Source organism: Typopeltis vanoorti, chromosome 12 (assembly GCF_054136105.1).
Source record: "Typopeltis vanoorti isolate ZY-2024b chromosome 12, IOZ_Tvanoo_1.0, whole genome shotgun sequence".
In the NCBI taxonomy this organism is placed as follows: domain Eukaryota; kingdom Metazoa; phylum Arthropoda; class Arachnida; order Uropygi; family Thelyphonidae; genus Typopeltis; species Typopeltis vanoorti.
Window position 1 is genome coordinate 135,864,881 of NC_143560.1, and position 22,378 is coordinate 135,887,258.

General features: G+C 35.8%; 1 protein-coding gene across 3 annotated transcripts in view; it reads left to right on the forward strand.

Moving 5' to 3' along the window:
* The window catches only part of SMC2 (structural maintenance of chromosomes 2), a 555,382-nt gene that overhangs the window by 498,403 nt on the left and 34,601 nt on the right, over nt 1–22,378 (forward strand). For all 3 annotated transcript variants that reach the window (XM_090401108.1, XM_090401106.1, XM_090401107.1), the window contains one exon: nt 1,034–1,185. In XM_090401108.1, coding sequence (XP_090257234.1) covers nt 1,034–1,185 — 152 coding nt within the window. The remainder of the gene's footprint in view (nt 1–1,033; nt 1,186–22,378) is intronic.

Below are 22,378 nucleotides of genomic sequence, written 5' to 3' on the forward strand. Positions count from 1 at the left end.
ATGTGTAGGCTTTTTGTAAACGGAAAATGCCAGGGATTTATCAGGCTGTGGTGTGTAATCAGGGTATCTAGTAAAGGGAGACTGTTGTTGTTTTCCTTTTCTAAGGTAAACTGGATCCTGAGGTGTTGATTGTTTAGATATGCTAAGAAATTGTAGTGTATCCAGGCCATGCGGCCAAATGGAGAACAAATCATCATCCTGGTGTGGCCAGAGTTGGTTTATGTGGGGCAGAGTTTAAGGCTTTTTCTTCAAAGGTCTCCATAAAAAAGTTGACCGGGGGTGGAGAGAGGTTGAGCTTTTTCTTCCAACCTCTCCCTCCAATTTTTTCACTTGGTTCTGGCTCCAACTGATGAGACCTCAATAAAGATCGAAACCAGTCTGCATAGTGACACTTCCCATAATGCATAGCATTATACATGTCTTTAAGAATGTGTGCTTTGCATTATGGGATACTAAGGCCTCTACATATGAGTTTCCTAGTCATGAAGTTACTTCTTCACACACAAACTTTCTTTGCTTACACTTGGATAAAGGATGAAACCAAGAATATAATTTCTTGGCATCTTTAATTTATAGTTTATCTATTTTGGTATCTCTCGGCTTCTCATCATTAAATTTATTTTTGTTATATAGCCGAGTAAATCCATTGCACCAAATATATATTAAGGACACATATCTAGGTCTGTATTTTCCAATGGAAGGAATAACAGGATATTTGGTGCTAGACTTGATTCAGCCAAAAGTGTATGATTTTAGAAAAGATTGAGAATGAAGAACAAATATCAAACGAAATAATGAATTACTGTGGATTTTAATGTTATGGACTAAAAAATCAAAGAACCAAAAAGGAACAAAGAAACGTTCATCATACAAAGCCAACAGCATGATGATGTGGGCTGTTTTATTTGCTTGTAGCATTTCTACATTTACAGTTTTATAAATTTAGCATTACTTCCAAATACTTTTAGAATTAGTCTGTATAATTTTTGGGCTTACATCTTATTATACTTTTCACTTAATTTTTTATTTTCAGGACTTCGGTTCAATTTTTTCTATGCTTCTACCTGGAACTAGGGCAAAACTTATTCCTCCTGATGGAATGACTGTTCTAGATGGCCTAGAAGTGAAAGTAGCATTTGGGGATGTGTGGAAAGAGTCTTTACAAGAACTAAGTGGAGGACAGAGGTAATCTTTTCCCCTCCCTTGTCTTTGTTCATTTGTTTTACTGAGTCATGAGATAGTAGTTTTATGTTGTCCGCAAACTGTTCTTCAGAAAAAGGTTTGTTTCTTAACAAAAAAGAAAAACATAAATAAATAATAGCTCAATTAATAAAATTAAATGCAATGCAAATAAGAGTTAAATATTGAACAAAATCCTGATAAGTTGAAAATATCCCGAAATTACAAGCTTTTTGATACATACAAACCTTAATAATATATAGCTTAAATCTAAACTGTGAGAAGTGTTAGAGAAAATTTTGTTTAGAATCATTAAAGGCTAAAAGACCTAACCGAACCTGGTTCTTGCTTAATACATTGTACACGTAGAACTGGCAATGTAGTAAACACAGGTTAGTTATGTAAAGTCTGCTTATATCTGGTGTTTTTTTTGTGATCTGTTATTATGATGAGACTGTTACTACCTATATCAGCAATTGTTATTTATTAGGAGTAAGTAACACAGGGATAAGGTGTGATTAGAAAAGATAAGTAACATATTTGTTAAAAATATATATATCGAAAAGAAGGTGTGTGTGTGGGGGGGGTCTGCATCTAATGTCCAAGAGCATTGCTGATAAAATGTGCTACAGAAGACAGAAATGATAAACTTTGTAGACATAAAAGCAGTTACTTTTGTAAATAACCTGAAGATATTAACTATGTGATGCAATGTGTCTAGCACATCTGTCGTGTGTGGTCTGTTGTTTCATATGGCTTGTAATGTGGTGGCAGCATAGAAGAGATCAGGTATACTGCATAAATGGCTGATCTCTTTAAAATGACAGGACAAGAGCTTATCATCAAGATAAAGTATCAAAGCATGATTATCCATGCTGTGGATTCTCTGAGGATATAAATGGTGAGATTTGATTTATCTTTATAACTGTTGGTAACATTATTGAGGATACAGTTGCCTCTCACTTGCTAACTACTCTGGGTTAGCTTTGCATTAGGAATGCCAACTGTCTGTGCAATCCCAGCTTGCAGATGCCTCGGAACAGATTCCACAAGGTTTGGAACATCCTCTATGCATAACTTGACCCATGCCTGGTGCAGCAACACTGTCAGTTCACTCTCATTCCATGGAGGAGGATCAGCATCCTTTCTCTACCCAAACACAGTACTACAATACCTGTAGTACTGTGTTTGGGTAGAGAAAGGAACTTGTTCACAGTCGATTTTGAAGGCCTGTGCATTATTCCTTAGGAAACAGAGGGGAGGGAAGGCTGTTCCACAATATAGAAATTGGAATGAAGGGTGAGAAAGAAACTTTTTCTATGAGTATGGAATTTGACTGTGAAGAGATGTTGCCTGGTAGCTGGCAACTTATCCAAAAACGAATATACAGCCCTACAAGAATTAAAAAACAACAAAAAAATAGTAATCACCAAAGCTGATAAGGGAAGCGCCACTGTGGTACTCAATCAAAAAGACTACAAAGGTAAGCTAAATTCTTTAATACGAGACCGTACTACTTACCTCCCCATTGAATATAATCCGACCAGCTCTCAGATTAGAACTATCCACAGACTCCTTAAGAAAGTCACTTCTTGGCCTGTGGAAGTCACCAACAAGCTTAAACCTTATAACTCTAGGACCCCCCCCCCCCCCCCCGATTATATGGACTCCCAAAAATACATAAACAAAATGTGCCATTACGTCCCATAGTGGATGGCATTGATTCCCCCACATATAAATTAGCCAAACATTTAGCCAAAACGCTCACACACTACACTGGCAACACACCATCACACATAAAAAACTCGGCCCACTTTAAAGCCAGTATAGAAAACCTCACACTCCAACACACTGACATAATGGTCAGTTTTGACGTCTCCTCCCTATTCACTAATGTCCCACTCAAAGAAACCCTTGAGCTCATCCAAGCCAAGTTTCCTCCCGATATCTCAGCCCTATTTCAGTTCACAATGAACTCAGGCTATTTCGTTTGGCAAGGAAAGTTCTACAAACAGATAGAGGGGACATTTGGGAGACTTTCATGGGTTCACCACTTTCCCCACCCTTGGCCAATTTCTTTATGGAGACATTTGAAGAAAAAGCCTTAAACTCTGCCCCACAAAAACCCACTATTTGGCTTCGTTATGTGGATGATGTGTTTGCTATTTGGCCACATGGCTCAGACTCGCTCCACTCCTTCCTAACACACTTAAACAACCAACATCCCAGAGTCCAGTTCACCTTAGAAAAAGAGGAAAACAACATCCTCCCCTTCCTAGACACTTTAATCACCCGCCAGCTTGATGGATCTTTGGTTTTCTCTGTTTACAGAAAACCCACCCACACTGGCAGATACATTCACCAGCAATCCCCCCCCCCCCCTCACAACAATATGGGGTGATAAAAACACTATATAACAGGGCAAAATTAATCTGCTCAGATGACAAGGCCCTGACTATGGAACTAAACCACATCCTCAACACTTTCTTAGCCAATGGCTATAACCCCAAAAAAATCCAAAAAATACTAAAACCTGAAAACCACAACCCCCCCCCCCCTCAACAATAAAGACTACACCAAGTCTATCACTATCCCCTACATCCAGGGCACCTCTGAAAAAATAACTAATATCCTCAAGAAATATGACCTTACTTCCTGTTACAGACCATATAAAAAGTTGGCATCCCTTATCCGCTCTACCAAAGACCAACCACTTCCCCTAGACCTACCTGGTGTATACCAGGTCCCTTGCAGCTGCAAATTGTCCTACTTTGGCCAAACAGGCAGAACAACAAATATCAGGATTTCAGAACACCAAGACTACATCCGGTTTCACCAGTACAGCCGCTCTGGGCTGGCAGACCATGCCTTAGATACCCACCATAAAATTCGTTGGAAGAAGACAAAAATAATCCATCGCAGCAAGTTTAAATACGAAAGATTATTCAAAGAATCTTCAGCAGCTCTAAAAAACGTTCCTAACCTCAACAAATTTGGGTGCATGAAACTGCCCCAAATTTGGGAGACTTTCATTATGAGAACTTCAGCCCAACGGCCAAGACTACCAAATTAGCCCGCAAGAGGGCACCATTAGGACTTTAGGAACAAAATTAGTGTCTTAATTTCTACCTCATTTGCTTTGTTAGTTCCTTTAGTGCACATACCATATCTTTATGTTCCTGAAGATGACAATGTGACATTGTCGAAATATAGAAGTGATTCATTAAAGTTATCTTTAATTAATTTACTTTACATGCGTTGTTAATTCCGTAAATTAATTACCAGTTAGGGTATATGTAAGTTCTGTTTGCTACAAACTTGGTATTTCTAGGTCTACCTACTCACTGATGAGATTCCAATAAAGGTTGAAACTGGTCTGGGTAGTGACTGACCTTCTCTCACTCATAATGTAAAACAGTAATACAGCTCCTAGGAGCTGGGTTTCACATTATGGGGAAATATGAAGAATAGTGATCAAAGCTTGCTCCACCCTTACCATGAGTTGCCTCAGTGTTGCACTCCCTATATGGTCAGTTGTAACACTATCCAGGTATTTGCTTACACTTGGACTTGCTGAACTTTATATAGTTTCTATATTCGGCATGAAACTCTTTGAGTTTCTTATTCAGCTATGAAACAATATGGGATGTAATATCCCTTAACTTAAATTCAGTATTTTATTTTTTTCCTGACACTTGACAACGTTTATTATTAACCATCCTCCTGCCAAAATTTGGACTCAAAGATTGTCAGCATATGACCTTCATTATGGCAGAAAGTTTGACATCGGTTAATCTTGATCTGTGGGCTGTTTTGTTACCTTTCATGCTTGAGAATAATTGTTCACATAAATAGGTGCTTCCAAAATAACAGAATATTTGCTGTGAACTTTATTTCCGGATATTTTTGACCTAAATAACTGTATATTTTTGGTACACCAGCTTCTTGGTATTTCGCTTTTAGAAAGGAATCATTTTGGAAATCAATAAGTTCCATTTGAATACAAATAGGAGCTTTTTCAAAATTAAAGGAAAAAGGATATGTTAAAAGCGCAAAAACTTCTTCTTGCTCCTTAAAATCTTGAAATCGCCTATCAAATTCTTCTTTTATCTTTTCTATTTTGGGCAAGATTGAGAAATGGTAAAACTTTGATTCTTAAATCATTCAAATGTCCTGTAATATCAACTAAGAATGCTAGATCTTGTACCCATGTCTGATTATTAAGAAATGCAACATTATGATTTTTCATTTCTAGGAACAATTTGATCTCCTCTAATAGTAAAAAAAAAAAGCTTTTTAGAACCTTATGACAAGATAACCAACAAATCTCTCTGTAATAAGGTAGCCCTTCAGCTTCACTCTTCCAGTCTTTTAGAAATTGTGCAAACTGATTGATGCCTCTGGATTGGATGAAGTTCACAGTATTTGTCACAGGCTTGAGTGCTGCTCATTTCCACCACTTTGGAGCAAAGGACCTGCTGATGAATGATGCAGGAGAAAGATTGCAGTTTTGGAATGTCTGGATACATTCCCTTTTAACTTTGCAAGTCTTGACACAAAACCTTTATTTTTGCCTGTCATTGCAGGAGCACCATCGGTTGTCACTGCTATGAGCCTGTTCAGTGGAAGTTGGTATTTTTCAAAAATGCTCCACACAGCGTCAAAAACGTCTTCCCCTGTAGTGGTTCTATGGATGGGAATCATTTCCAAGAACTCTTCAGTAATATTCATATTGTCTTCGCAAGCCCGAAGAAACAAAACAATTTGAGCCACGTCGTGAATATCGAAACTTTCGTCAAGTGCAATTGAAAAGCGCTGTATGTTTGCGGATATATCTTGCAACTGGTCATGCAGATTATCTTCTATTTCGGTTATTCTTTCCATCGCAGTATTTCTGGACAAAGAAATATCGCAAAATACTTGCACATTTTTGGGACATATGTTTTCGGCTGCTTTTATCATACACGCCTTACCCAAGGAACCGTCACTAAAAGGTTTGGAATGTTTTGCCAATAAATAGGCTGATTTCATAACTGGCTCTCACTGCTGAGTCATTACCTTTCATAATTTTTGAAAATACTTGTTGTTGCCTTTGAAGTGAATTCTTCATACTTCTTAATTTTTCTTCTCTCAGTTTACCCTCAAAGCATGAATATTGTTCATTATATTCTTTGGCGACACTAACGGTTTCATTACAAATAATGCACACAATTTTGTCCTTTGTTTCAGTGCAAAAGTAATATAATTCCCATTTTTCTTGAAATTTTCTCCTCTCGTCAGCAATTTTCCTTTTTCTTGTTGGCTTGGAAAGCAACTTTGCATCGGTGAATAAATATATTATTAATATTATTAACAATTTTTATAAAAATGTTTGAATAAAAACGCACAAAACTGTAGACCAGTACACGATATTGAAAATAAAAAATAATAATAATAGGGATTTTCTCACTGCTAGATTGTCTTTGAATTGTGTGCACTGAACTTCAAATATCACTGATTGACTGTAGCAGGCAATTATAAACTCATAGCTGGATTCCCATGAGTGCGTATGCTGCACGTCACGTGAACAGCTGGTAGCTAATAGAATTCAAATTTTTCAGTATGCTACCAGCAGCTTGCTGTAAATTAACAATGAAAGCATAAATATAGATTACAATTGATTAGGATTGGATCTAACATTGAAATTGCGATATAAATTTTTATTACTGCAATTGCATTATAGCAGGTCGTTGCATCTATATTGTAACTATAAATGTCATATGAAAACGAATAAATCGATACCGTATTTACTCAAATATAACTCGCATTTTTTCCCCAAAAAAATTAAAGCTAAAAAATCATGTTGCGAGATATATGTGAGGATTTTTAGAAACTAAAGTTTTCAGAAAAAAAACTGAAAATGTGGTTGACTTACCAAGAATCTCTTCTTCTTTATAGCTACTTCCGGCCTCAAGTGCGGTTTCGTTGTGTGCATTGTCATCTTCTTTCCCATTATTCCAAGTAAAAATTACAAGTAATTTACAAGATTTCAGATACGTAATGAACACCCTTCACGAATGTCTGAGAAGTGAAATCAGAACATAAAATAGACAGCAATGGTAGGCCAATAGAGATAGAACAGCTATGAAGATGTGGATATGATTGGTGCGGTATTAACAAAAGATCGCATTACCAAAACACAAAGTCATTTTTGAGCTGAAATACTAATTCTCTTCAACCAAATTCCATATTATCTGAAACTGTCATAACAACATTCACTCTATATGTCTTAGTTTTAATACATTTACGAATTTTATTGCAGCTTTGTGTTTGAGTTGGTGGGGCACTCACACACATCTAACTAAAAACAATAGATTTTAGTTAGATACTGTGTTTGCCGGTGAAACATATGGTTTTGCTTAAGTCTAAACAGCATGATTAATGTGGGTGGGGGACATGTGACTCATTAGTTAGTGCCGTTTTTATACCAGTTGTCTCTAATCGCACTAAAGAAATATATTACACAGACAGCAAATGTCTCTGTACTTTATTCAGTGGTACAATAAAATTACTCGTTTTTCTTGCATCTGCAGTATAATGGCAGTTCAGGTAGGCGTGTTGTTTATTACCACGGGGTGTGAGCTATCATCCCGAAGTGAAAGTGGTTAAACTTTATTTTTCGTGTGCGATATACAGTAGATGCAAAACTTTCTAATTTCTTTTTTCATAAAGTAAAATCAGGGTACACGGGTGTGAGTCATATGCGAGGGCGAGTTATATTCGAGTAAATACGGTATTTCGGTTTTATTATAAAAAGCAACCATCCTTTTTTTTTAATCTTTCCTTGAGGCATCGGGGGCCCCCATGAAATTGCTTTGAGGACTACCACTAGTTTGACACCCCTAGACTAAGGCAATAAACTTATCCCTTTGTTTCTGATACTCCTAGCATTTGTGTACAGACATAATAATCTTCCTGCATGTTCTTTTGTATACTCTTGTCTGCTGTCTGCATGACACAATTGGACAACTTGCAGATCACTGTTCTTCTCTAGTGCCTTATACATGTAGACATCTTTGCACATGTTTAATGGGTCCAAACTGGATGAACACAAGTCAAAATTGTTCTCTCCTCATGAACATTTCCATGACAAAGCCCATTCTCTTCATTAACATAATTATTTAACATTGTTATTCTTACACTCAGATTCTCGTCATTCCTCCCTTTATAATTTAGTTTCCCTGACTCTCTGTTTTAGGTCTCATACCAGTTATTAGTTTTTCTAAACTCCTGATACCAAATGCATTCAGGTGTAGGCAGTCCCTCTTATAGAAATCCAAACTTCCCTCAAACTCACCCCACACATCCAAAAACTCACATCCATTCCTTCTACAACAGCCTATGCATTGAATAATAGCTATTATAGCCATTCTTCTTAATTCATTTTTATTATGTCAAGGTAAAATATTGACGATTTTCACTTTCTCACTCTTCACTCTCACCTCTTCCAACAACCCTTTCATGTCATCTCTTATACCTAACTTAGAGCTAGTTAAGTCATTACATCTTTCTTTAATTTCACCATAACGATAGCATTCTTTTGGGTTTTCTTTAGCTTGAGTAGCTAGTTTCTTTTCCTACTCAGACTTAGACTTTCAGTATAACAGTTGTAACTCTTCTGGGCCTGTTCCTTATAATTTTCATAACTGACATCCTTATCCACACATTATTCCTTCCACATAATTTCTTATGAAACTCTTCCTTTAATATGATTTCACATCCGTTTCATTTCTACCCTGTTTATTCTTTATACTCTAGGAACACATTCCTGTATTTAAGATTTTAAATGCTTCCCGTGCACTGTTGATATGTAATATATCAACATATGTGTAATATGTAATATTTTCTCCATGTTTAACCAATACCTTGGTGCAGAACCCAGCATATTTTTCATAATAATTTTCTGCATTTTAGTTCAATGTGTAACCTTTTCTGAATGGAACATTCATGAACTTAGTCATCTCTGAAGTCACCACGTGATCACTGTCACCAACTGAAAGCAGAATAGTTACATCTTTAAATGAACCCCCCCCCCTTTCCTGCAGACACTGTATTCAGATCTAAACTCTTTGACCTTGATTTTCTTCTGTCACATGCTCCTTGAGGAATTTGCCTATCAATAACTCAATAAATTCAGTTTCATTCTTATGAGATTTCACTCTTGCCAATCAGTGTTCAGATAATTAGTCCTTCATTGTGATTATTCATTTCACACCCATCATCTTTATTTGGTAATACATTTCTTCATCACTAGCAACCAGTCCACTAGGTCTGTAACAATTCATTGCAGAAAATATTCATCGCAGGAGAAGTATTCATGGGGAAAATTAATCTCATGAAAATTCTTCGTGGATATATGTGGGGGAAAAAAAAAAAGAAATATTTTATATATTACTTAATATTTCGATTATATTTAGCATTCTGAAAATTTTTATTCTGTATAAAGTTATGAATATTCTTTCTTACTACAGGCTATCTGTAGGTGGAATATTAATTGTTACAGAACTGGGATAGTATGGTTAGGGAGAAAGAGCACCATATTTAAAGTTAACTATTTATATTCCTATATTACATATTATTAACTATTCTAACTATTAATAGTTAGAATAGTTAAGGAGAGGGGCAAAATATTTAATAATATTTATTCTTCTCATCATTCACTATTTTTCTGCTCTGTGCATTTAGACATCCATCCAGGTGTGATATATATTTTTTATCTGAACTAATTCAGAAGATGACATGTTTCGGTTATTGAATACACGTGCATTTTGAAAATGCCTCCACTTTTTCTGCGTATGAAAGACATGTTGTACACTGCTATTGTTTACAGAGCTAGTTTAAGATCATAGGTTCACTTTTGAGTAATTCCGAGGATGGTCTGAAAAGTTCTCAGCCTCAACCATAGATGGCAACACTATCGGCAAGATTTTTTTTTTCTAAGTTGGTACATCTGTCAAAAGCATACATGTGAAATTGCAAGTCATTCTATGAAGTAGTTTGTTTTATACAGCTGTCTGAAGCAAAAGTGTTGTCTGTATCCCTTGAAATGGATAAAATTGAGTATCATGAGGTTATAAAATTCTTCGTTAAAGAAGTTTTAATGCCAAAAGAAATTCATTCAAAGTTCATAAAAGTTTATGGGCACTCTTCTTCTTCATTTTTGACAATTAAGAAATGGGCTACCGAGTTTAAACGTGGCTGAACCAGCCTTGAAGTTGATCCACGTGAAGGATGTCCAAAAAGTATAACAACTACAGAAAACATTGATCAAGTGACTATATGGTATTGTATGATCAGTGAATCAAAGTGCATGAAATTGCTGAGACTATAGGTATTTCAAAAAAATAACATGTAGGATATATTTTGCATGAAGAATTGCAAATGAAAAGGCTTTGCACAAGATGAGTGCTACGCTTGCTCACAGCAAATCAAAAACGCTCTTGCATGAAAATCTTTGAACAGTACTTGGAGTGTTTAAACAACAAGATTTTAACTGATTAATAAATACTAATAAATCCACAGTAATAAATCAACACAAAAGTGTTGATTTATTACTATGGATGAGACTTGAATTCACCATTACACACCAGAATCCAAACAGCAGTCAAAACAGTGGACAGAAGCCGGTTGTTCAGCACCAAAGAAGACAAAGTCAGTTTCATCAGCAGGAAAGGTCATGGCATCAGTGTTTTGGGATGCTAAAGGCATTTTGTTTATTAATTACCTTGAAAAGGGTAAAACAATAGCCAGGTAATATTATTCCAATCTTTTAACCAGACTAAACGAAAAAATTCGTGAGAAAAGATCCGGTTTACAGTAGAAAAAATTCATCTTTCATCAGGACAGTGCACCTGCCCACAAAGGTGTTTTGGCAATGGGAAAATTAAAGGATCTATCTGCACTATGAATTGCTGGAACATCCATCCTATTCCCCAGATTTGGCTCCCTCTGACTTCTGTATATAGTCATCCCTCGACTTATGTCCGGGTTCCATTCCATCCGGAAGGACGTAAGTCAATACATTAAATCAACAGAGTTATAGGGTTAGGGACTTAACCATAATAAGTATACTGTTATTTTAATTTTTAAAGCTTATTATAAAACTGCACTGTGAGTTACTGCCACTATAAAACAGGGGAATAATCACCCAAATCTTCCTCATCCATATTAAATATTTGCTGTGGCAAATTTTCCTCCGTAATAATTTTATCCAATTTCTCCACAAACTCCTTGGCAGCCTTCTCATCGGAACTTGCAGATTCACAATATTGTATAACAAGGCCCCTAACACCAAACCCTGGGGAATTTCACCTTTGATAAGCTGACTTTTGACCTCCTCTGAAAAATGTTTGCTGTTGTCTGTCAACCAGTTTCCTAATCATTTTTCACATTATGCAGTGCAAAACACTACTTGAATCTCACGAGCCAACCATAAGATTCGTTGAATTCGTAGTCATAATCGGGTTCTGCTTTCTCCTTCAACATGTTGAAGAGACTTAGTGCCTTAGCAGTTATGGTCAGAGTACTAAGGGGATGTGCGCTTTTGGTTTGGGTCCTCTATCTATGATGCAAGTAGCTTTTCCATATCACCGATAGGACCTTGTTGTTGCTTCGTCACTATCGTTGATTTAATGGAATCAGATCCTTTCACAGCCTCTATGATTTTATCTTTATTTTTCATAATGGCCGTCACTGTAGAATAAGACTATCTGAAGTCATGTGCGATCACATTGATGGGCTTACCAGCTTCATGTTGCTTTATAACATGCAACTTCATTTCAAGGTCAATTGCTCCCTCTTTTTCTGTGATTCTTTACTAGGTTTTTTTATTGTGCGTGTAGGGACCATGTTGCACAAAACATCGCAAAATATTTAATGATAAATACACAAATAACCCATTTTTCAAACATAAAATCAACAGAGGAACTGTTGAAGACACGTGCCGACTACCTAGGGAGGTTGCCGCTGAAAGCGTTGTTGCCACTATGCATACTTTACTTTATGCTCACTTGCGTCTTGTTCAAAAGTATAGCCAAGAAGGTTATTTATTCCCCTTATGGGATCACGGACGTAAGTCAAGGGATGACTCTATTCCCAAAACAAAAAATGTTCCTCGCTGGTCAGCATTTTTCTTCGAATCAGAGGTGATTGCAGCTGTAGAGGGGGATTTTGCAGATCTTACTGAGAACCACTATAGGGATGGGATAATGACTCTGGAGCATCGCTGGAATAAATGTATTAGTCTTAAGGGAGATTATTTTGAAAAATAAAAATAATTTTGAAATTATAAATTTGTTTTTTTCATTGTTAGGTTGAGAACTTTTCAGGCCACTCTCATATATTAAAGAAAACGATAATAAAATTACGTAAATGCTATCATTATTATGTAAATCAGTATAAGCTAAATTGCCATCTGGGTGCAATACTAGTCTTTACCTTTTCCTCCAATACTAGTATTGTATAACACTAAGAAATTTTATATTTAGTCTTCTTTACTGAAAAAAAAAAAAATATATATATATATATATACATATACATAGAGAGAGAGATGCATGCTCCCAAAGTAAAATAATTAATTACTTCTATTGTGAAACGTTCAAAAATATACTCTAATCAGAAATATCATGTCATTAACAACGATCTAGATATCATACTCTTTCCCACCAATGAGCTGTGGATTTGAAACTCTCAATGGACATGGTTGTTTGTAATTGTTTTTGGAGGCTTGAAGCACTTGAGCTTGAATTTGAGCAGGATTTCCAGACCAGGTTAAAATGAATAAAAATTGCAATGAAACTGAAATTAGGAAACTCACCGATCAATAAATATATTACTTTCATTGTATAAGAATAAAAATATTGAAAATCTAATTAAAATCTAAACAAATAATACATAAATATATAAAAAGAACTATATTTTTGAATTTTATCTTGCACTGCATTTACTTTTTTATATATTGGTATCAATGCAATATCATTTCAATTTTCTTGCAAATAATGTTTTCCATGATGAATAGTTTCCTGAACTGTCTGTAACTACATCTGATTTGATCTTCTTAGACCTTCTTCACATCAGATGTCTTCATACTCAGTGACACATGGAAAAGTATTGCAGTCATTGGTCTCAACTGTAACTGGATTATTGTTGTTCTTCTTGATCACAGCACTACATTTGGGTGTTCACAAAGTAAAGCTGGATGGAATGAAAGCAGAGAAGGAGTAGGTTCAGTGTGTTTGCAGTTGGACTTTGAAGCATTGAATGAGTGAATTAATGTTTAGCAATTACTGCTTATTGGCTTAGGTGAAAGTTATGAAATGGTTGAAATCATTTCTTTAGAATAGTACTAATGAAAATATCGCTAGAAAAGGTACACTATGATTATCACAACTCTCACCCTAATATGAAAGGCATTAATATGGAGGTGGTCTGCCCTTTGCAGACTTTAGGGAAAGCTTTCCACTAGATTTTGGTGTGTTGCTGTGGTAATTCCCTTCTATTCTTCCAGATGAGTGTTGTGGTTGTCTTTAGATGGAGATGAATTTCATTGCTCAGCATGAGACCACCATTTGGTTTATTGGAGGTATGAAGTGGTTTGAAAATGAAAGAAAGAAAATAAAAATTCTTGGCCCACCCACATTTTACAACCTTTCATGGGTCACATAAAAAAAAAGGGGGTAGGAAATAATCATAACTGTATAATGGATATTCTCAGTGATGAAATATTGAAACAAGTATGTATTCTAATAATTATTATTATACTGTTATTTCCATGAAATCAGAAGCCTCATAATGGGAGACTGACACTAACTAGTATTAACACAATACCTTTTTTAAACCTGTTGGGGCACTCACAACTACCTCTGGCAATCCATTCCACTCACTCACACATTCCAAGCAAAGAACCTAGTCTGCATGCCCTTACTAACCACACTCTTAGACAACTTTCAGGGATGATGACCCCCTTGTTGTCACTTAGTTGTATTTATTTATTTTTATTTATTTATTTTATTTTTTTATCACTAGAGGTCAGGCTAGGGAAAAGGATTAATTAACTATGTAGATTTAGTTTACCGGTGTACAGGGCATGAGCATGTAGCTTGGTTCCTTATACACTTGTATTCTTCCAATGATGACCTCGATACAGGGGTCGAAACATCAAGTTTTATTTTATTACTAATTCATAAAATAATCTGTTCAACATGTGTGTTTTTGTGTCCCTAAATTTACAAATATGAGTGCTGATCACCATGTAACCTTAAAAGAAAGTATTAAAATATTATGTCCTCTAGTAGAGCCTGGTGCAGAAAATGCCTACTGTTTTATATATGCTATGAAAGAACTTATAAACCAAGTGAATCTCCTCAAACCCCCAGATGGTGTGGCAGTGGCTGAATTATTCAGCATAACTACTGTAAAGTTTATAGCTTCATATTTGAGCATTTCTTTTTAAATATAACCACCTCCCATTACATTTCTACATTTCAGGTTCCTGATGTCATTTTCTACTTTACTCACACACATATACACTCACTAGACATTCAGAATATCTGCGGTATTTATATCATATTTTTTTATTATCTATGATTCTTTTAATGTTACTCTTTCCTCCATTTCAATGCTTTTCAGTAGCCTCCAGAACATTTTGCTTCATTCATGGTATTTTATCTTCCATATTTTATTTTCTTACCAAAGTTTTCCATGACTTTTGTTTCACTGCTGTTATAATAGCTTAACCTCTACATTTTTCTGGAGCACTTACTGACTTGCTTGGCAGGAATTTTCAATGTGAGTTCAGATTTTTCTATCCCTTCTATCAGTTTCATCACATATCTCCCTGATTGAATCATTGTTTTCTTCATTTTCCCACTAAGTCTCCAAGGTTTGATTCTTGTCTTTCCCATTTCTCCACTGTTTCAAATTCTTTCATTTTTAATCCAATATTTTATCTGCAGTTCATCTCATGAAGCTGCTTGACTTTACTTTAATCTCTTTGAAACCTTTGTACATATTTTTCTTTAAATTTTTATTTTGCTCAAAACTAAATAGGGATCAATTCCTCTTTCAAATCCAATGTCTTAACTTGGACTATTGTGAAGATATCTCAATGAATAACACTTTGTGCATGTTCTTTCTCTCCCTCCCTCCCTCCCCACATGCATTTATGTGCATCTGTATGTTGGAACATGATGTTAGTAATGCCTAGTCCATGACATGAACAGAATGTTCATGTCATAGACTAGTCTTGCAAGGTCTTACTATTATATCTTGCAAGGTCTTACTATTATTATTAGCTCTTTTCTCCAAATTTTCCCAAAACATTTCTATATACCTGGCATTCATTGTGTCAGTTTCCTTCTCTATGACTCAGTAAATTTCCCTATTTCTTCCTTAGTGTAACTTTCTGTGGCACAGTTGGCACACGAGTCTCGTTGTTGGATTTCCCATTTTGAAATTGCCTGCCATTCAATCTCTGCTGCCTGAATATAGCATCTTAGTTATTTAGTATTTCACCTATTCTTCATCCCAGCAATATCACTTATGTGGACATAGTACTTTATTTAGAAGAGATTATGGAAATACACTTGCCCACTCTCACATGGTGAGTAGATTTGCTGTCTGGTGAGTAGCCACAGACTAGACAAAACAGAATATTTTTTTATTTAATAAAAAATAACTCTCTAAATAAAATATTTTCAACTTTAAGAAAACACAGATGTAAAAAGAATTAGAGATGATAAAGGTGAAATGAAAACAGGAGAAAAAGATATCCTTGAAGTATGGAGTAATTACTTTGAAAAACTGCTAAATGAAACAAGCAGTGATGACAGCACAGTGATAAAAAACACTGACCAGGCATGCAGTCAGGAATACATATCCAAACTAGAAGTAGAAAAAGCCATCAAAAGCCTGAAATGTGGAAAGACAGTAGAAGTAGATGATATTCGACTAGAAATGCTCAAGTACGGGGGGTAAGAAAGTCTTACAGCGGCTGCACTGCATAGTTCAGAAAGCCTGGACAGAGGGACGAATTCCCGATGATTGGAGTAGAGCTCTCATAGTACCCATATATAACAAGGGAAATAAAACTGAATGTGAGAATTACAGAGGTATTTCCCTACCGAGTGTTCCTGGCAAGATCTATGCAAGTATACTTGAGAAACGGTTGAGAAGAATTGTGGAAGAAAAGCTTGGTGAAGAACAAGCTGGATTCAGGCCAAATAGAAGTTGTCAGGATCAGATCTTCACTTTATGACAAATAGTCGAGAAAGCATGGGAATATAACAAAGATCTGTATTTAAGTTTTGTCGATTTGGAAAAGGCATATGACAAGGTGCCAAGAGAGAAGCTATTCAATACGCTGCAGTTAAATGGTGTCAATGGGGCATTATATCAAGCAATACTTAGTCTTTATTTGAGTTGTGAGTCAGCAGTTAGAATTGAAGGAAGTACAGGAAGATGGTTTAATGTTAAATCTGGTGTGAGACAAGGATGTACATTATCCCCTCTGTTATTCATTATCTATATGGATCACATTATGAAGGAATGTGGTATTAAACCTGATATCAAAATTGGAGATGTTAATGTCAGCTCTTTGCTTTATGCGGATGATGTTATACTTCTAAATAAATCTGCTAGAAGTCTGCAAGATTCTCTGACTAAATTGAATAGCTGTTGTAATAGATATGGTATGAAGGTCAGCAATAAAAAGACAAAGACAATGAAAATAGGCCGAATCATTGAAAATGTCAACTGTGTTGTGAATGGAGAATCTGTGGAACAAGTAAAACATTTCAGCTACTTAGGCACAATTTTTACTGAAGATGGTAAACTAAATATAGAAATAGACAACAGAATCAGTAAAGCTGGTATCGTGGGAAGTCAATTGAATAAATTCATATGGAATAAGAAAGAAATTAGTCGGAACACTAAATTAGCTGTATACAAGACTGTGTTCAAACCAATTTTAACTTATGGATCTGAGAGCTGGGTCAGAAGTAAAACACTTGACCAAAGACTAGAGACCGCAGATATGAGAGTCCTGAGAAAGATTAGAGGCGTGAACAGATGGCATCAATGGCAATATCATATTAAAAATGAGGATATTAGGAAAGAACTTGACATTGTCAGCATCCAGGAATGCGTTAGCAGAGCTAATCTCAGATGGTATGGTCACTTAAATAGAATGGGAGAGGAAAGATTAGCAAAACAAGTGTTCTCTGCCAGGTTGGCAGGAAAACGACCCAGAGGAAGACCAAGATATAGGTGGATTGATACGGTACAAAGTGCCTTAGATGATAGAAATATAAGATCTGAAAATGTTGGAGTCTTGACAAGTAACAGACTGATTTGGAGGAAAATTGTAGATAGGAAGTTAGTAATGATGTAATTTTTTCATGTAGTACTGTCATATCCTGTACACCCCTTGAGGGTACATGGCAGGAATTTGATGATGATGATGATGAGATGCAGCACCAAACTGGGATAATTTGCATAATTTGGGAAGTACTGGATATTATAGTAGATATTGTCCTTATCTATTAAAGTGTTTTGGATTCAGTTGGCATTCTTAGTGGTGTAGTTCAAATGTTGCTTGGCAATCTTTAATGTTAGTAGCTTCTTATCTGTCATACTTGATATCAGCTGATTTATCAGGTTGATTTCTTTCCATATTTTTTTCTTACAGAATGCATTTTTAGGAAATTTATTATTGATCATGTTGACTCAGGTTTGCTTGTTTACTCTAAGGATAGACTTAGACATTAAATTATGCAAGATATCCTTCAGTGTTATCCAAAATGTAAAATGCAAATACACTAAAATATCACTTTCATTAAGTTATGACTCCGAGTTCATAGTGAATTCTCTTATTCTTCTTCATACCTCTTAAATATCTCTCACAGTTAACTTTGAAGAAGAATTAAGAAAAAGTGTTAACAGTAACTCCTGACCTCAACTACAGACCCATGCTTGTTATGCATAGCTCTGTCTAGAATCCCTGATAGCCTAAATCTCTGTTAAGCCCACAGCACTTTCTTTTTTCCCTATTTAATCTCTTCTAACAACATTATAATTACCATCGTGCTGATTTCATAAACATCATCATTAAATCAAGTCCGGAAACCTCCTATAGTATGTATATAGCATAATTTCTCTGATTAATAATTTACCCCCCCCCCCCCCCCGCGCTCTGTTGTGAAATTATTATCCACCATGCTGTGTTGACCGCTTGTCCTGAAGGAGAATTTTGCATCATTATATCAGAACATAACTATTAAAAGTGCAGTTAATATGATTCTCTCCCTTACCATTTATGCAAGTCCCCCTATCTCCTGTTATTATCTGGAGTACACTTTCCCCCCTTACACCCTTCATTAGCATGAGGGGGTGTAAGGAGCAAGGGTAATTCCAAATTTTGTTGGTGTCATTTCTAAAAACTTATAGAAACATTATGAATTTTATGGCCTCACTAAACTTAATGATAGTATTTAAATAGATGTCATCACCAAATGATTTTCAGCTTCTTAACAAACTAATCCCATAAATTAATAAAGGCACAATCATGTGCAGCACAACTATTTAGAATCCATAATCACATATTTAGCCTTCAGGTGCTGGATACAGTACATATTGGACATTTAATGAAATGAAAATAGCACAAAGAATGAATCAAACGAGTATTAATGCTTCCAGTATTTCATCTCTCATAGAAACATCTTTAGAGAGTACAACATAAATTGTTACAAACATGCAAGCAATGCAAATAAAGTGAAATTTGGTGGAACTTAGTGAAACTTAGAATCTAGTGTCCTGGATATGAAGGATGCTTGCAGAAAGTCCAAATTGTAACTTGGAATGCTTAAAGGTTATTACTGTTTATTATATTTGGGGAAATTTAACACAACCATACATATTTAAATTAGGTTAGTTTTTAACAGCAGCTATCATAATGAGCTTTGAAGTTATTTACACTGCCTGCATTCACAATGCATTCCATGCACTAACAACTCCACATAAAAAATGTACTCCTCACAAACTTCTTCACCGCATCTTTGTACAACTTCCAGGGATGGCTTCTCATTTTTCCCATCTTAACATCCACTCTTTTTATAATTTCTTCTATATTAATCTGATGAATCCCTTAATGAACTTGAAAGTCTCTATTATATCTCCTCTTTTTCTTCCTCTCTCTTAACCTCTGCAATCCCACATTCCCTCAAATGCTCTTCATAATGAACACTACAGAGTCGTAATATCACTTTAGTCATTCATCTTTGGACCCTCTGTAGTGTTTCCACATCACAATTAAAACCAGGTGACCACAATCTGAGCACTAAAGTCCATATGTGTTTCTGACCAATGTTTTCTATAGAGGCACTACCACTTCCTTATCTTTACATGTCAGGGTACTTTTTATCATAGTAGCAATATAATGTGCAGTCTTAGCAACACTTGTGATGTGCCCTTGGAACTTCAGTGCACTGTATCATTACTCTAAGATCCCAAATCTCATCCACTTCCTGAAGTACAGCTCCACCAATACAGTACATAGCCTTGTATCTCTATATCTCAGTTACACTGGGATACAGAGATACAAGGCATTGCATTTATTAATATTAACACTACAACCCCACTGTCCAAGCTAAAAGTCTGTTCAAATCTTCCTGTAAAAAATTAACATAGCACTACTCCTGATAATATTACCTAACTTTGCAGCATTGGCAAATATTTGAAGATCCCCAGTCAATCCACATGAAATATCATTAACAAATAAGTTAAACAGTAGGGGGCCAAGAACAGAACCCTGAGGCACGCCATTGGTCACCTTTCTTTTCTGAGACATGGCTCCATCATACACAACTTGCTGGTATCATTCAGAGAGCCAATCTATCCAACCAATATACTATCTATTCCCATCCTCTTCAGCATGTACACCAACATATCATGTGGTAATTTATCAAATGCTTTTGTAAAGCCCAAGAATACCACTGTATATGATTCTCTCTTATTTAACACATCACCTTATCATAAAACATAAGCGTATTGCTAAAACAAGACCTGCTCTTCACAAGTCCATGCTGAGCATCGTAGGAAATCTTATATTGATCAGTCCATTCCTGTGTTCTATTTCTAACCAATTTTTCCAACACTCTGATCACTATTGCAGATATACAGACCAGTCTATAATTAGAAACTTCTGTTCTCAAACCATGCTTGTGGAGAGGTATTATTTTGCTTTCTTTCCACTCCTTAGGAACCTTCCCTTCTGCAAGACTTTAATTGAATAACCATGACAAGGGCATCGCTAACTCTTTTGTGCATTCTTTAAAAATACATGGTAATATGTCATCCATTCCCACAGCCTTATTAACATCTAACCCTAGCAACACTTGATAGATCTGATTCTTTCACCTTTAATTCTCCTAATTCTTGCCTCCCTTCTACATATTGCGCAGTATCATTCACACCATTATGATATACACCGATGATCTGTTCATTACATAATTCCACTATATCATTTGCTGTGTGTTTACTCTGCTACCATAACTATTCACCAATATCAACCTGCAATGTTTATTTTTCCTCTTGTTTGCCACATAGCAATAAAATTACCCCCCTTGGATTATCTTTGACCCGACTGGCCTATCTCCTCTCATATTCTACTTTTTTATTTTTTAACCATGCTTGTCACATTTCTGGACTGCAGTTTACATTCTTTGTGCATCTGTTCACTGTTGTACCTCCTCTATAAGAACTTATTTTGTAACATTGCTTGCTTGCTTGATTTCACTGTTCATCCATCTCGCACCTACTATATTTATTCACTTAACTCCTGGTATGTAGTTATGCATTGCTTGTGTTAGATTCTGCTTTATCTCCCATGTACTTTCAACATCTTTTCTACACAATTCATCAACCCAGTGTATTGATAAAGTTGACTATGGAGCTTCTCATAATCACCAATCATATAGTTCCACATATACGCCTTCTTGATAACAACGTTTTCCTTCCAAATCAATGCCTCATGATCACTTTCACAAACAGGTAGCAGTGTTGATACCTCATTCACAACATCTCATGAGAATATCACCAAATTTAACACCAATAAACCTTGTGTTGCTTCCATCACATGCTGCTTTAGATAGTTGTCCTGCAGAAACTCAACAAATTCACTCTCCTTGTTACCATACACTATCTCTTCTTGCCAATCCACATTCCTATAATTAAAATCTACCATTAGGATCATATTCCTTTTACTTCCCTAACTGATTTGTCTCAATATTCCACAGTCAGCACTCTCCACATTTCCTGGCCTATCACAGCTTCAAAATCTCCACATGTGCTACTATTTTTCACTTGGAAAATAGTAGTACATGTGAAGGGTTATTATTAACCTCCACTCTTGGAAAGACACAATTCATTCCTATGCTTATCATTAACAATACTCACCCTCCTGTCTCCACCTTCCTATCCTTTTGGAAATTCTCTATCCTAACATTTCAAGTCCTGGCAGTATGTCATCCTTAGTCAACCAAGTTTCACTTGTGCCAATTATCTTTGGGCATATTGATTCGATCAGTGCTACAAACTCAGCCCCTTTATTTCTGATCTTTGTATATTAGTATGCAAGCATAACAATTCACTCTTTGAGGCCATTCCATCAAACACAATTGCACTGTACTTTCTCTTTATCCCCATTGCACTGCATCACTCTTCCCTGCTATAATCACTTCCTTACTTTTATATCCATCCTCTTTCTGTTTTTCCACAACCTGCTTTTTAACCTCTCTCTGACTCTTAGTGGTACTAATTTTGTATGAACCCTGTGTACTCTTAGTAAACAACAATCACTCCATATGACCAACACCCAACCCATTTGAATTCATTCCAAATATTTACAAATTGGACACTCTCTGCCTGACACAATTCAGCCATCTTGTCATTCAGTATCATTACTCTCCTTCTCAGTTTGCTACTTGTCATATCTGGCCAACAAACTAAACAGTTTCCTAATGACACTTATCCTTCACCTGGAACAACTTCTTCAAATCCCTTTCCACATTCTTTCCTCACTATCCAAGTCATTTGTGTCCACCACTATTTCTGATGCCCATTCCTTTCATCTATGCAAAGCATCTGATATTCATTTGATTGTACTACC